Consider the following 16,485-nt stretch of genomic DNA (forward strand, 5'->3'; position numbering starts at 1 on the left):
CAAAGAAAGATTTATTTGGTGCCAGTAATTTGGCACCTATTGAACCTGCCTGAGCAATATTCAAGATTGAGCTGCCAGAGGGGTGTCTGATGATTACTGTGGTACCTGACTGAAATCTTTGGGCACAATCCACCTGGTCACTCATACAAGTGCTGTAGAAATGTTCCTTTGCACAGGGTGAGTGCTGAGATACGTGTAATTTAGGCCACAACACAAAAATGGCTCTGGTGGCCTGGCATGCAGAAATCAAGTGAAGCGGTTTGCACAGCTTTAGCTCCATATCACAAGGTGGCCTCTGCTCAGTTTTCCCACATCAGGCTGCTGTCGAAGGGACTTGGGCTAAGAAACAGCTGGCTTCTCTTAGTGTTGTGTAATCACGGGGAAGACTGCTTTGCTGGGTGAGATCCAACTTCCCTTCTAATCCCGCATTCCTGGTTTCAAAAGCAGCTGTTGACGGTGATACATGGAATCAGAGAATAGGGTTAGGGTCTGCTCTGATAGTGAGGAAACTCTTCTTGATATTTAGCCTGAATCTGTGTTGTCACAACTTGAATGGATTATTTTGTGTTCTACAGTCTGGTACAAGCAAGAAGAGACCTTCCTCCTTGTGGCAGCCTTTGAGGTACTTATAGAGGGATATCATGGCCCCCCTCAGTCTTCTCAAGGCTGAACATCAGTCTTCTGAAGTTCTCTCAGTCTCCCCTCACAAGGCAGTGATTCCAAACCCTGGATCATTTTTGTTGCCCTCCTCTTGACCCTATCTAACTTTTTCTGCATCTTTCTTAAAACTTGGTGCTCAGAACTGGACACAGTATTCCAGATGAGTTCTGACTAGTGAAGAATATAAGAGAACTAATACTTCTTGTAGTTTGGAAGAAATACTTCTATTAATACATCCCAAAATAGCATTTACTCTTTTGGCAGCTGGATCACATTGTTGGCTCATATTTAGCCTGTTATCAACAACAACTCCAAGTTCTTTTTCAATTCTGTTGAGCCATGTGAGCTTCCTCTGTTGTCTTCTACACTTTTTTTCTTGATGAAAATGTTTGTAGTTGTGCTTGGAGAATCTTCTTTTTCAAGATTTCCCACCCTTCTTGTACTCCTTTTCCCTTAAGAGTGAGTAGTCATGACACCTTGCTTATCATTGTTCTGAGTTTGTTAAAGTTGGCTTTCTTGAAGTCCAGGGTATGGGTTTGGCTGCAGTTAACCTTTGTCTTCTTTCTAACTGAGAGTTGAAGTATTGCACGGTCACTTTCCTCCAGAGTTCCTGTGGCTGCTATTTTTGTCTACCAGGTCATCCCTGTTAGTTAGTATTAAATGGAGGATAGATGATCCTCTTGCTCCTTCCTGTACCTTCTGCCAGAGGAAGTTGTCGGCGACGCATGTCAGGAAATGCTTGGAGGGGCCATGTGTGGCAGAAATTGTCTCTCAGCATATATTAGGGAAACTGAAGTCCCCCATGGTGACTGCATCATTCTTCTTGGAAACTCTGGCAAGTTGCTTTTTGCAAGTTGAGTCCTTGTCCTCTTTTTCGCTGGGTGGCTGATCATAGATACCAATAACTATGTTTTTGTTTTTTTTAATTCTTTGCGCCCTTTAAATTAAGCTGGATGCTTTGCACATCAGGTAGTAAGGAAGCCAGAGAAAAGTTTGTGACATGGCTTTGGAAAATGTTTAGTGAGTGAGGAGGGGGAGAACTCCGCAGTTCAGATTGGAAGGGCTTCTGTGAAGTAGTTGGGGGTGGGATGTTAGGGCAACTGTATAGGGTTCTCGAATGTTGTTGGATTATATTAGAACATCACATGTTGCCTTTTACCAGGTCTTTTTACCTGTCAACTTAGCCTGGTATTTTTGGCACTGACCAATAGCTGTGGTGGTCTAAGGCTTCTGGCAGGACTTTTCCCAGGCCTTACCTGGAAGATGCTGCTGGGGCCTGAATTGGGAACCTTCCACATGTAAAGCAGGTGTTCTGCTTTGGCATCAGTATTATTGTTACTATTATTAAATTAGTTCATGGCTTGGATCTCCTGGTGAATAGAGGCATTCTAAGTTTGCTTAGGAGTTTCATAACTCTCTGTCCTTTGTTTGAGCTGGAAGGCATATCAGCCTGTTACAGAGAGTATCTGATAACAGGCCTGTGTTTGTTCGGAGTGAATAAGCTTTGGGTGAGTTGGCAAGAGGCCTGCTCCAAGCCACTCTTTCTGAAAGCCCATCGTTCTTGGCTTCCTTCGCTGCTGTATTCCTAGACACCCTCTCAAAGGAATCGGTCTAGTTAAAGGTACCATGGCAAGTCATTTTGGACCTTTTCAATGGGACTTCACCCACTCCACTCTCCACTGTAAGCTCATGGTCAGGGTTTGTTTATGCTTTTAACATAAGCGGGGCTCCAGCACTAAGCAATGGGCCTGACCTGGCCATTCCTTCCCATTCACATCTCATTGCAGGGAACGCATCGCTGGAGCTGGATAAGAGAAGCTGCCCATCGCAGTCGTTCTTCTGTGAGACGCTCTTAGCTTCAGAACGCTTCTCTTGATGATCAAACAAAATTTGCTCTCCTGCAGTTGAAGCCTTTTAGCTCTAGCCCTGCCTTCTGCCTTGCCTTCTGCCAGGCAGCAGCTCTTCAGATGGATGCCATCAGCTGCTCCCACGCTCACCTTTTTCTCCTACCTGCTCTATGGTAGCCAAGCACACCGGCCCTTTTCGTGTCCTGCTCTCCCCCCTTCCTGTGAGCCCTGTCCAGCTGGTCTACTTTTTCCGTCAAGGGCAGTGCACAGCACTGCCCTCGGGTGAACTTCGGACTGTTGCAGAATAAAATGTAACGGTCACTTCAAAGGTTTGACACTAGCCCTTTCTGTAGTTCAGTTTAAGATCAATTTCAGTTCCAAGAGGCTTTTCACATGTGCCACTGCCAAGCAGTGATATCTTCCCTCTGCTGCCCCCATCTTGCATTTGTCTGAAAAATTGAAATGCAGGTGTTTTGAACCACCATTCTATCTGTCACAGGCTTTTTGAATTCCATTTTGTTATTTTTAATGTTATATAATCTGTAAATGTGATGAGGATTCCTCTCGCCTCTTCATCTAAAGCACTTATTAAAAAAAAATATTAGCACATTTCAGGATGAGGTTGGAGACCTTCCTGCCCTTCTCAAAATCTTCTTCCAGTCTGATGAGCAAATGTCAACGAGTGCTTCTTGCACCTTGTATTGCAGCAAAACAGTGCAGTGTGATGCATTTTTGCATCACATTTCTAGGAATGTAGTTCAGCTCAGGAGAATTCCCTGGTCTCCCTTTTGGGAGGCTTTTGGATAATAGATGTTGATGTCTTTAAACTGGGCCTGTTCATTCTGTAAACAATAATGATTGCATGGAAAACTGCAATCTGCAAACTAAGCTGACGTATGAGGGGTCTTCAGAAAGTTTCCCCAGTTTATATTTTCGTTGGAAGCGATGAGGGCGGGAGGCGTAGTAATAGGTTGTGTCTCAGGGTGCCATGTAGCTAGTCTGTCTGGCTGCCCTTGTACTTTCGTACAGGAGTTGTCACGCTGTGGTGAAGATGGCTGCGAAACTTATAAATTGCACCAAAAAAGTGCAGGAACTTTTTGAAGACCCCTCATATATATATAACTTAAGTACGAAAACTGTCAGCTGATCAGGATGGCACAGACCAATTTTCATGTAACACTTAGAACTTCCTTCAGATCTGTAACCGCCAGTAAGAGAAGAGGAATAGCCCTGAGCAGGGCTGCAGGGCCTCCCTTAGCCCAAGGGCCGCATTCCATTCTGGAGCAGCTCTTGGGGGCCACCTCCCAGTGGTGGGTGGGCTAAAGGAAAAAGAGCTAGGGCCAAAATGACCCGTGTGCTTTAGCGTCCCACTCTTACTTGCCGGAACTTAGCAGAGGCACTCGAATGGCGCAGGGCAGGGAGAGAGCGCAGGAGCGGGCGGACTGTGGGTGAGGGAGAGGCTGGTGGGCCGGGCGTGAGCTGCTCGGTGGGCTGGCTCTGCTGCTCCAGGGGCCGGTGCCTCTTCCCCCATCGAGGTGGCCCTCGTGCAGTGGGGCATGTCTGACTGGTTTCTTTTCCCCTCCCCATTGCAGAGTGTGTGAAGACAAGCCTGTTCACACAGCGTCCAGCAGTCGTTCCACAGAGAGCATCTGACCCCGCCGGAAGTGTGTGATGCAGCCTCCTCCACAGGCAGGGGCAGGGGGCCCGCCTCCCCCCGCGACGTCACGGCACATGTACTGGCGGAACGGCCCCTTGGGCCGACGGCCAAACGCACCTGTCTCCGCAGCCCCCGGGCCAGTGCAGCCAGTGAGAGACCCATTTGCCTTCGGCAGGCAACCCCCACAAGGCTCTCCGTTAGGCCACGCGACCAAAGGGGACCCCCCCCTTGCACCAGGTTTCCCCCCTATGGCATTCCCCCCCCCTGCTCTCCCCCACGCTCCTCAGTCACACAGCGGGGAAAACTCTCGCAGCACGGACTTGTGCCTGCCAGCACCCGCGTCTCAGCCTGGAGGAAGCCGCGCAGCTCCAAGCGCTGCAGCCCCCCCACTGTCCTCGCCCGCACATCGGACCAACAGCACCGAGGCGCATTCGGGTGTTGAGCACGGTGCCCACAGCCCTGTGGGGCAGACTGGTTGCACGGGGGCCACTCTGGAGAATTCTCTCTGGGGACCCCAAGGCTCGGCTTCTATGCCAGATCGGCCAGTGAGCGGACAAGAGATGAATAGGAACGCGGGCCATGCCTGTTCAACACCCACGCCTTTGCCCGTCATCCCTCCTGGCCAACAAATGGTACCTCAGTGGATGCCCGCTCAGAGTAGCTCACAGCCCCAGGCACATGCTTTTTCTCCTTACTCAGAGCCCCTCTCACAAAATGCCTTTTATGCTCAGTCCACACTTGGCATTTCCCAGCCAGCACCGCACATGACCCCCCAACAGAGCCCTGCGCAGCCGTCTGTTGTCCAAAATGCCACGCAAGCTCCGCTGATACTTGGGGATGCGTCCAGTGCAGCTGCCTCCCAGCAGAGCCCCTGGCGGAATGTGGGAGGAGCGAGTCCCTGGCCTGTCCAGCTTCCGCAGGAGCACTTCTACTTGCAGCCCCTTGAGGCCTCCCATCCCTCCAGCAATGCAGCTGCTCAGGAAAATAGCCCATTGGCCTCAAACCGCAGCCTGTCTGAGACAGCAGGTGGGCATTGCCCGGCCGATATGGATGCAGGGACAATCTCCATGTTTTTCAAAGGGGATGAGGCCGAAAACGAGGAGATCCTTTCCTCTGAGCTGACTGAGCAGACCGGCAAGGCGGACAGCGATGCTTTCCAGCAGACGATGGGACATACATATTATCAGCCGCTGCACGCGCACCAGGTCCCCGCAGCTCCCTTCCCTCCAGCACAGGCTAGTCTGGCTGAGGTTTTACCAAAGGATGCCCAGCAGTCCTTCCGAACGAGGGCCATGCAGCAGGACACCCAGGCTGATCCTGCCTTTGCTCACGAGGACCGAGCTGGTCTCACTGAACCCGGCAACCGCGGTGGTCCTCAGTACGAAAATGTTGAAAACCAGGAGTGTGTCCAGAATCAGGAGGTTTTGCCCAACGAGCCACTGGCTCGAAGCTGTCCATCTCCAGGTGCCGTGGATGCAAGCAGGTACGCGTCGCTGCTGGGGCCCTCGCTTTCGAAGACCGGCCACGTGACTCCCCTGGAAGGAGGCCCCAACCTGGAGGCCCCCGATGCCTCGCCTCGCCCCACTCGGCCCGACAGTGTCTCATCCAGCTACAGCGGCCTGAGCCACAGGAGCGCCTCGGGTTCGGCCTGGCCACAAGAGCTGGGCACCTTCATCCAGCAAGAGAGGGGGAGACCCGAGGCGGAGCCTTCCCTGGGCTTCTTCCAGCAGATTGACTCATCCCCTTTGGGAGGTGGCGCTGCTGACCACAACCCGGGCAAAAGTTACCATCGCAGTCTCTCTCAAGCACCCACCCCAAGCCCCCCGAAGCCGATGGGGGTGTTTCAGACCAGCGCAAACAGCTCGTTTGAGCCGGTCCGGTCCCATGGGCTGGGCATCAGGCCTCCCGAGGCTGACCAGGCGAAGGTGGTCGCTGAACTGCGGGAGAATTGCCCTGGCCCACGGAGCACCAAGAAGACCCCCCCCAGTTTTGTCTCTCCGGGAAATCTGGAGCAGCCTCCCGATAACCTGGAGACTTGCTTTCTGCCCCAGAGCCACCCTTTGCCTCTGACCATTGCGGGCACGGCTGGAAATGCGCTGCAGGCCGTGGGTGGGGCTGTGATGGAAAACATGCCGTCGGCGCCTGAGAAGAGAGCCTTGGCCCGGGCCCAGGGGGTCGCCAAAAAGTGTGAGAGTCCAGCCACGACTCTTTGGGCGCACAGCGAGCTGCCCAACTTTGGGGGCAACGTGCTGCTCGCCCCAGCTGCTCCCACGGTGTATGTTCCAGCCAAGCCTGCAGCGGTTCACGTCGTCCAGCCCCCAGAAGAAGGGCTGCCTGAGCCGCAGACGGGCCAGCCAGGCTCTGCCCCCGCCGCACTGCCTCCAGCTGCAAACGTCTCTTCGGAGAACTTGGAGAACCCTCCCAAAATGGGGGACGAAGAGACGGGCTGCTCCCAGGCGAGTTCGGGTTACGCAAGCCTCCTTTCCTCTCCGCCCACGGAGGCACTGCAGAACCAGCCAGTCCTGATTGCCCAGCCGCCAAGTTGCAGCTTGGCTCAGCCACTCAGTTTCTCGCTTGCAACTCAACTGAGCAGGAGTGAAAAGGATCCTTCTGTGAAAGATCCGGGCATCAGCAGCAAGCCATTGCTGGGAGTGCACGGCAGCGGGAACCCTCCCGGTGAAAACACGCTGTCGCCCAGCCCTCTGGTCCATGCGCCTGCCGCACCGGCACTCTCGAACACTAACCTTCCCCAGGGCCCCCCCAGTGCTTCGGAAAGAACTTGCGGTCCACCTCCAAATTCGCTGGCAGAGCCTGCCTCGCAGGGGCCGCTGGACTTGGCTCCGGAGAGCAAAAGGGGCACTGGGTTGGAAGGGCTGCCTCCCGAATGTGCTAGCCAGCCCCGGGCTGCTCCCTCAGGCGCCCGAGGCGGCGCAGCTGTGGGCGTGGGCAGCCTGGGGCCTGTGGGAGGGACCAGTCACCGAAGTAAGAGCAATTCGGATGGTCAGGAGCCGCCCCGAGCACTTGATTTTGCGGCTGCCAAGCCCCCGGAGCCTGGTGGCTTGGGAAGCTACACCCAGGGGCCCAGCTCATCATTCACTAATCAGTGGGGGGGGCCTCACCTGCCTGGCCACATGGCTCCATCAGCTCCCGGGGCTCCCGGCCCACAGCATTTCTATCCACAGGTAACGAAAGACAGGCAGTCTCCCATGCCGCTGGACAGAGCCACATCCTTGCAGCACCCAGCGCAGACTGCTTTGCCATCGCAGGGCATGGCACCCCAGCTGCTGCCAGCTTCATCAAATCCCCCGGCACTTCCGGGAAACAGCCCTACTCAAGCCGCGAGCCAGAGGCTCTGCCCAGCGGGCCCCTCTGAAGCAAATTCCGCACAGCTGCCAGCGAGCTGTGCTCAAGCTCCTGCCCATGACAAGCAGGCAGCCCCTGGCCCACCGCCTGCCTCCACAGCCCTGAGTGCTGGTCAGCCGGCTCGGCCCCCCTCGCAGCAAGAACAGGCACCCCCTCAGCCTTCTCAGAATGCCTTCGTTCCACCACCTAACCCATACTACTACTACCGGAACCCTTTCGACGCCTACTCGTCTGCATATGCACCTCCTTATCCTCCCATGGATCCCCGAACGGCTCACCTTTACTACCAGGTAAAGTAGATCTGGCTCTCCTGTTGCCTGGCCGTTTTTCTGCCTGTGACACCAGCACAGCAATTGAGATTCAGGGTTGGAGGCTGGTGGGGGGGGGGTTGTTTGGAGGGAACCAAGACCGCAGGGGAATGGTCGTGGAGCACTTGTTTGTTATTGAGTGGCATCTAAATTTGAAAATAAGTAAATCTGTCTCAGCACTTTGGGTTTGTGACTTCTGGAGCTGTTCACCAATAAAATAAGCATGAATTGATATGTTACTGAGCCAGGAGATTAAAGTATTTATGTTTAAAATTCCGCATTCAGTGGAAAGAAAAGGAAAAAAAGAAAAGAGAAAAGAGGTTACTGGCCTTTGGCTCAGTTTTCTCACCACAATAACTCGAGGATGTTGTGAGCCAGTAAGCATGTTGTGCACCCTGTTCGGTGGTTCACACTGACAGTGGAAGCCACTAAACAGTGTGAAACAGAAGCGCTAGTTTCTCGCATCCCCCGCAAGCCAGAGCTGAGAGCCAGTGGCCAGGGCCACACGGCACAGCCTGCCAGAATATGGGCAGAGGGAAGTGTGGGGGGTTGTGTTTCATGAACCCAGCTGCACTAATACACAATAGTTGGTTGACCACAAACAACCCACAGTTCAGAACCCCCCAAAAAGTTCTTTCTGCAGGTTCTTTGTGGTCATAAACTGTGGTTGGTTAGCACAGTTGAGCAGATACAACACAGCAAGCCCCAGTTTGATGGCAGCCTGTGCTCAACTGTACTCCACCCCTACTCTGGCTTGTAATGGGAACCAGTTCATTGTTAAGGGAGGCATGATGGAAATGCACGTGACTTTTGTAGTGGGAGCCTCCTGCTGGGTTTCCTACGACCTCTGGTTGGCTGTCCTGGGAACAGAATGCTGGATGAGATGGACCTTTGGTCAGGTCCAGCCTCAGGTCCCTTCTGTTCTTACGAGTCTCAGACGGGTGGCTGAATAACCCCCCGTCCTTTGCTCTGGCAGGATATGTATGGCCAATACGACCCGTCATACCAGCAGTACGAGAATGCCGCCGCGTATCCTGGAAGTTACCGGCACGTGGAGCCCGAGCGGCCCAGCTCCAGGGCGAGCCATACCTCCGACAGACCTCCATCAAGGTGTGCCATTCTCAGGTGCCTCCTGCAGAGGTGCTGTGTGCATGCCTGTCCTGAAGGGCATTTTAGCGGCCTCTCCCGTGCCCCAGCCCTATCAATCAGAGTAATGGCCTGAAGGGCAAAGGGCCATGTCAAAAGCTCACTCAGCGTTAACGCTTCCCTTCATTGCAGGGCAGCAGGTTGCATGCCTTCCACGTCTTTGGCTGCAGTTGACGTTCTTGTATTATGTCTTAAATTCCAACCCACCCCATCCGCCATATGGCTCCCTCTTGGGCTTGTAGGTAGCCGCTGGCGCCTCTGCAGGCCCCTTCCCTCCTGTGAAAGGCGCAGCTGGAGGAGGAGTGGTGTTCCCAGGCAAGGAGGAGGCCTTTTGCCCTCCCTTGGCGGATGTTGCCTCAAAGGGGCAGGGCACGAGAGGAGACTCGCAGGTCCTGGGAAGAGGAGCTGGCCTCGTGCCAGACATGCCTGTCCCTGCCACGATGGGCGTGTCCACCATGGGGGGGCTGGCTTTCGCAGACAGTCGAGTGCTTGTGGACGGGTCCTGGGTGTGGGATCGACCGAGGGGGCGGCAGTGGCCCACGCTGCTCATCAAGGCACCGTGCAGAGCGTGCCGTGCCGCACTTCTCACTGCCGTGCATCCCTCTCCATGCCTGCTCGTTCTGTGTCTCTTCCAAACGAACAGAAACAAGCCTCTCTCTTCTCTTGCAGACAAGGATATCCCGAGGACTACTACAACCCTAAAAGTGGATGGAATGAGTACTACACAGACTATTATGCCCCCAGTTATGCAGGTAGGGGGCCACTGACTTGTTTGCCCCCCAGGGAGGTGCATTTCTGGGATAACCTATTAATCCGGTGCATTAAAACTAGTGCGAGTTGCTCTTCCCCTCACCTTCTGAGCGCCACGGTCACATTCGTGGGCACCTGAAGATCACGGCAGCGATACTGGCTGCGCAGATGCTCCTCCGGCAAGAGGAAGGGTGGCACTCACACATGGACCTGTCCTCGGCTCTCGCGGGTCCCTCCCCTCGACACAGCGCACTCCATTCTGCAGGGTCACTGCGTTTTCCGGGGGCTGGAGGGGCTGCTGTGGGAAGAGGGAGGAGGGGGCAGAGAAGGTCGCTGCCATCCCTGCAGTTGATCCATCGTAAAACCAGCACCAGGCCTTGTGAATTTTGCCCTTTAACTCCCACAGCATTCTGTTGGCTTCAGTCCTCCCTTTCAGGTGGATAGAATAGGTCAAGCATGTTGCTTTTTGGACCTCCCGTGCTTCACTGATCCCCAAACCTTTACCGTTTCTGCATCATAAATCTGTAAAACGGAAGATAAAAGGTGTTCATGGCCTGGAAAAAAGAGCTGGAATGGATTTTTTTAAATGGTAAAACTGGGAGTTATGCATATATGAAAGAAAAGAATTTGATAGCACTGTTGTGAGGAACTACATCTTCTAGAAGAGGGATGCTCAGGTGCAGCAATGATGAACCAAGATTTGGTTCTGAAGCTCTCATCATCCTTGACCATTGGTTCTGCTGGCCTGGAAGTGATGGGAGTTGGCAGTTTCCTGCAACATCTGGAGGGCCATATGTGCTTTCATCTTATCCTAGAACAATAAAGCACAAGCTCCTCTATTTAGCTGGGCAAATGCCTGTCCTTACATCCTGATTACCAAAAAAGGAACCTTGAGATGAGAAGCTGGCTTTGTGTGGAAGCTCCTGGCTAGGAATCTTGTGTGCAGTTGGAGTAAAGCCCCGTGAGGCCTGGAGCACCTGCTTGTCCAGCGGCTGGAGGCAAGGAACTGTCCTCTGACAAACTAAGGAGTTGTCCGGGGGGGGGGGGGGGGGGGCCCAAAAAGGGGGGCCTCAAGGGTGGGGGGGGGGGGGGGGGGGGGGGGGGGGGCAGCTGCACAAAGGATGTGCATCTGTGCTGCAGAATGTCCGCAGGTGCAGTAGCAGGAAGCCAGGGATGCCCGCCTCTCACCTGATTCTCCTTATCCTTTTCAGATTCCAGCCGTTATCAAACAATGTACGATGCCTGGTACAGAGACCAAAGGTACTGGTATGACCTGGAACAGAACCCCTACCAAAAGAGGGAGCCCTATGCGCTGAGGAACAGGTGTGTAAATTTGGGAGAGTGCCCAGGGCAAAAGGCTGGAGGGCAGCTGTGGAGGGCCAGATGTGGCCCCCCGAGCCTGAGGTTCCTTCCCCTGGTTTAAACGGTGCTCGCCTGCCTCATGGCTTTTCCCGTGTGCTTTCCTGCTCTGCAGTCACGATCACCATGACGACTACTGGCACTATGACCCTCGTTATGTGGGCGGCTTTGAGGACGAGCTGGACTCCCGCCGGGACCCCTATGGGGATGACTTTGACCGGCGCAGCATCCACAGCGAGCACTCCGGCCACAGCTTGCACAGCTCCCACAGCATCCACAGCCGCCACAGCAGCTTCAGCTCTCGTTCCCAGCAGGTAAGGCAGCTGGGGGGCCCTGGCACTGCCTGCCCTTCGCGCTGGGCCTGGCAGGGAAGACACGGCAACCCTGCCCTCTGCCCCTTCTGCAGTGCCTGGGCCTTGCCCCACACCTTGCCAGTGGGTCTTTCCCCCGGAAGCATCTTGGGGCTCTGTGGGCATTAGCAGCGCTGGCTGGGTTCGGATGCTGTGATAGTGCAGGGGTTGAACGGTGGGTGGGCAGGGAAGCAGGGCCTCCCATGTTGCCAGACAAGCTGCGCTAGCAGTCCGTGCCCAGCAACCCTACATCAAGCCGTGGCCCCCTTCGCGGACTGCTCGTGGCTAACACACCGTGGATTTGCTGGCTTGACTGACTGCAGACAGGACAAAACCCCACGTTTTAACAGCGGCCCTCATCAAGTCCTTCATTAGTCTTCCCATCCTGGTGCATTCCAGCTGTGCTGGACTGCAGCTCCCTTTGCTTTCAGCCGGTGGGGTGGAGGGAACAGCCTCCGACTGCAACAGCCCCTGAGTCCGTCTGTTGCTGACTCTGGCTGGCAGCTGCAGCTCTCCAAGTTTCAGGCAGGAGTTTTTCCTACCTGGGGGCGCAGCTGGGGTTTGAAGCCGGGCCAGCCTACCTGTGGATCAGCCTGGCCTCTAAGGTGTGGCCCCGTCTACACTGTGTAGTCCAGCACACCTGGGCACTCCTAAAAGTTGGCAAGGGCTGAGCTACATAGGAGATAATTTGACTCCAGCTCGGGCCTCAGAATACCCACTTATCTCTGCCCTCGAGAACATCACCACGTCAGAAGAGCCCCGATGCCAGGGCCCACCGAGGGCCCGCTGGTCCAGCACTCTTCTCCCGCAGCGGCCAGTGAGCAAGCACTGCCATCTGGCTGCAGTTGTGATGGTTTTTGCCACAAATGTGTCCCTCTCTCCTCCAGAGCCAGCTGTATCGAAGCAACCATGACCCAGCAGCCAGTGGCTATGACACCGACCCCCAGCCTCCCTCGCTGCACGCAGACTATGCCTCTGGCAGATATGCCCAGTATGCCAGCCCGCCATCTTTGACTGGTTATAACCACGCTGCCTGGCCAGCTGCAGAACAAGGTATGTTCCACAAGGACAAGGCACCAGGAGGAAACCAGTGAAGAGGCAGGCGGGGGAAGGGCTGTAGCTCCTGCTCCTGGGAAGTTTGAAAATGCGATTCTTCATCATCGTCATCTGAGCACAAAGTATTTCCAGCTACTTGAGGATATTCTACATACCTTTTCATTCATACCTCATTCATCTTTTGAGGACCTGGAATAGCTTGCCTGTAGTTCCCAAGGACAGGGGGCTCCAGCCTTTCTGGGGGGCACATTTAGAACATTTGGAGGTTTGTGGGGAAGGTGAAATGGCTGGAGCGGTAGAGCGCTGGAGGCTCCATTTTTACTCTCATCAGGTTTTGTGGCATATTAACAAAAAGTAACCTGCCCAAGAAGCTAAGTCAGGTGGAAGAGGGAAGGTCTTAGTTCCGAAATGCTGAAGCCTCCCTTTTGAACCCCTGCAGGGCTGTCTCCCTGTTGGAAACCAAGAAAATGGGAATGATGAGGGTAAGGAGCTGGCGGGGCACCTGGAGGCTGCCGCCCAAGGAATTTCCTGGCCAGGCAGCTTCGCAGAGGAGCATTTCCTCTCTCCAGCTGCTGGCTGGGGGTGAGAGTTGCGGTCGGCACATCTGGAGGGTGCCAGGTCAGGGAGGTCTGAGCTGCGCCGTGTGCCTTGGGTGGAATCCCCAGAGTCTCTTTCTCCAGAGAGCGTGAAAGAGGGTTCGTGGCAAGCTGAACGTGTGGCTTGAGACATGCGAGCTGAAGCATGAGGCGCCTGCTCTGTGCCTGCTTCTCCAGCAAGAGGAGGCTGCTGGCTGCGGCGGTGCTGAGAGACCCTTTTCGGGGTTTGGGCGAGGGCTCGAGCCACATTCAGCCACTGCCATTGGCACCCGGTGGTTCCAGGCAGTGGGGAGTCCCTCAGAGTCCAGCGACTTGACTCCTGCCGTGTGTGCTGGGTTCATTAGCCGAGGCTGATACGGTGGCGGGAGGGGAGACGACCTTCTTAGTGGTGGCTCCTCAGTTTTGAAACGATCTCATTGCCAAGTTCCTCCCTGGCACCAGCATTGTTATCTTGCCATGCCAGGTTAAGACCTTCTCTCGGGTATTTCTTTAGAAGCATACGATGAGGTTTTTAATAAGGTTTTGTGCTTTTTTATTGTTGATTGTTCAAAACTGTTTCCTGATGTATGTCTCTCTTTGGATACTGTCCATTTATATGTTCATGTGTAGGTGGTTTTTCTAAGTATTTTTAAGGTTTTCAGCTTTGTAGATTGTCCAGTGAATTTCAACTACTGAACAGTAAAGAAACGTGGTACATTAAATGGAAAGTTCGGTAGCTTTGAACCTGCTTCTCTGTTTTTTTCCCACACTGCAGTGCCCTCGAGGCCGCTGACACCGGAGAAGTTTTCTGTGCCTCATGTCTGTGCAAGGTTCGGTCCTGGAGGTTACTTGATAAAAGTCCTACCAAACCTGCCCTCTGAGGGGCAGCCGGCTTTGGTCGAAGTGCACAGTATGGAGGTAAACAAGAGGAATGAGCCAAGTGCTGGGCGTGTGCCACCCCCCTGCACGCCCTCTGTCTCCTGCTGTGGCCAGTCAGGAATTCCCAGATCCCCCCCCACCAAGGCTTGTGTGGGCCCAGGGCAAACATGAACTCTTTGTAAATGCTGCAGCCAACCAGGAGCCCTAACTGGAAACTTGAGACTCTCCTGTGGCCAAGCCAGGACATGATCTAGGGGGCCTTGGACTGGGCTTCTGCCTGCTTCAGCCAGGGGCTCATGAACTAGTAGCCACAACAACTTTTTCACCCTCCCTTTTGTCCCGAGCAACCTTCCTCAAAAAGAAATGGTTCTCAGGTCAGCTTCCATTTCAGGCTGCCGTTTTGCTCATTTGTGCTTCTCTTTGTGGGGTGAGCCCAGGAACGCCAACTTGTCGTCAGCTGTGCTGTGCATCTTTCTCATTTTCCTCTTTTCATAGATGATGATGCAACATTCTTCAGAACAAGAGGAGATGCGCAAGTTCCCCGGCCCTCTCATCAAGTACGTAGGCTGGCTTTTGTGTCCATGTCTTCCTCGCCGGGGTGTCTGTCCCCTCCCACTTCTGAGCAGGTGTCTGTGGTGCCCTGTTTCCCAGGCATTGTAAGCAGGCCGTGACATCTTGGAGACTTGGCAGTGCTAAATGGGATGGAAATCTCGGGGGCAAGCATTGCCAGGATTCCCAGTAGGCCAAGAGAACGTACTCCTTTCTCGTCTAGCATTTTTGTCCTGCTTCTCAAATCGCATATGATCTCCCAAGTCAGGCCTGGAGTTGTGCAGAGCCTTGTAACCAAGCACTGGACCCTTAACCTTGGCCTGGCCTGCCCGGCACAGCCGGTGTGGCTTCCTCAGCAGCCTTGCACTCTGCCAGCCAGCAGCCGCTCACGTCATCAGCCTGGCTGCACTCCACTCCCACTGCAGGGACTGAGCTCCCTGAGCCCTGTACACGCTGCCCTGCCTGCTGGTTTCTTTCCTGAAACAGAGGCCACTGTCCCCATACAGGGTGCCCACGTTATAGTTCTCAGCCCCACTGGAGGCTTCTCTTCCTCTTCTTCTAGAGACGAGACCCACAAAGTTGACGTGATAAATTTTGCCCAGAGCCAAGCGACACGGTGCATGCAGAACGAGATGCTGATCGACAAGGAGTCTGCCCGGCTGCTCTGGGACTTTGTCGTTCTTTTGTGCAGGCAGAATGGGGTAAGGATTCCAGCCTTTCTCCTAAAGCTTTGGCGGCAGCGACATCCTTGCCCTCCTCCAGCTCTCTGATGTCAGGGTTCCTCTTCAGGTTACTGACCAGATGCTGGCAAAAAGGAAGAGCCAGGCCTACCTCGGGGGGACCCCTGGGCTTCCTGGGCGCCCTCAGCAAAGGCGCTTGTTCCACCTTGCGGGGCAGCTGCGAAGGGACTTGCGGCGCAAAAACAGCCGCGACCTTGAGCCTGGAGCAGGACCACACACCCCATGCAGCTCCTGGGGCCACCTGTGCAAACATGCCTGTGTGTGTTTGGGGAGACTGTAGCCTGTCCGAAGCATCCAGTGGTGAGATTGCTGGACTGGCCAGGAAGGGCAGCTGCCGTGAAGGGATTGCTTCCCTCTTAAATGGCCTTCTCCCCTCCCCCTCCAGCCTCCTGGAGCTGGAGGGGTCGCCCCGGTGCCTCACCTTCCCAGTGTTAGGTGTGTGGGAGCGGTGGTGCCAGCTGCTTGTGAGCCCCTCCCTCAGAGGACATCAGAATGGAGACCTGTAGATAGATGTGCACCCTTCAAGTGGTTAACCCTTCGGTGCGTCCTTGGGGTGATCAGTTTCGAGAACTGCGTGGCAGGCATCGGTACAGCAGTCCTTGCTGCGTGCCTGCCCATTTTCTCAAGTCGGCTTGTGGTCAGGGCATTTTCCTCTCCTGTAACTTTCCCCTTCCTCTTTCACAGACGTGAGGTTTGTCCCAGAGAGCGAAGCAGGTGGGAGCAACAGCCAGAGATGCTCCATGGCTCCGCTCTAAGCCCTTTAGGAGCGGAGCAGCCGAGGGTATCTGGCACAGGATTTCCAGGCTGGCCCCGTAGCCCTACTTTAGAACATAAGGAGGGCCCTCCGACTGTGGGAGACCTGGGTGGGCCACCCGCTGCCCCAGTGAGAAACCCACAAGTTGGGCGGCAGTGCAGAAAATCGGGGGCCGGTTTTCCCCAGCAGGCCGCCTTGGATGACAGTGACTGCACCCGCGTAGCCGTCGAGACTCGTAGTCTGTGAAAGCCTCACCCTCCACGGATGTGCCTAACCTGCTTTTGCGGCCATCGGGGTTGGTGAATTCCCTGCCTTAACGCTGCACAGCAGGGAGGCAGCACTCCTTGGACGTCCCCCGTTTCGCTTCTGGGAGACCACTCCACTGGATGCTGCTGGCAGGGTCCTTGTTGCTGGTCCCATGGGGATAAAATTGGGAGCCGGAGGCAAGAGGGTGCTGTGCAGGTTCAGGCCAGAAGCCTCTTCAGTCAGGCT

General features: G+C 54.8%; 1 protein-coding gene across 7 annotated transcripts in view; it reads left to right on the forward strand.

Moving 5' to 3' along the window:
* Nucleotides 1–16,485, forward strand: part of SEC16A (SEC16 homolog A, endoplasmic reticulum export factor) — a 37,427-nt gene that overhangs the window by 854 nt on the left and 20,088 nt on the right. For 6 of the 7 annotated variants that reach the window (XM_044453153.1, XM_044453158.1, XM_044453159.1 and 3 more), the window contains exons 2-11: nt 576–622; nt 4,100–7,817; nt 8,812–8,945; nt 9,651–9,733; nt 10,943–11,054; nt 11,206–11,404; nt 12,328–12,493; nt 13,847–13,989; nt 14,446–14,507; nt 15,062–15,200. In XM_044453153.1, coding sequence (XP_044309088.1) covers nt 4,179–7,817; nt 8,812–8,945; nt 9,651–9,733; nt 10,943–11,054; nt 11,206–11,404; nt 12,328–12,493; nt 13,847–13,989; nt 14,446–14,507; nt 15,062–15,200 — 4,677 coding nt within the window. In that variant the 5' untranslated portion in view covers nt 576–622; nt 4,100–4,178. The remainder of the gene's footprint in view (nt 1–575; nt 623–4,099; nt 7,818–8,811; nt 8,946–9,650; nt 9,734–10,942; nt 11,055–11,205; nt 11,405–12,327; nt 12,494–13,846; nt 13,990–14,445; nt 14,508–15,061; nt 15,201–16,485) is intronic. The other variant, XM_044453154.1, reaches the window with a different exon arrangement.

The sequence above is a fragment of the Varanus komodoensis genome, unplaced genomic scaffold (assembly GCF_004798865.1).
Source record: "Varanus komodoensis strain SLA01 unplaced genomic scaffold, ASM479886v1 scaffold77, whole genome shotgun sequence".
Classification (NCBI taxonomy): Eukaryota; Metazoa; Chordata; class Lepidosauria; order Squamata; family Varanidae; genus Varanus; species Varanus komodoensis.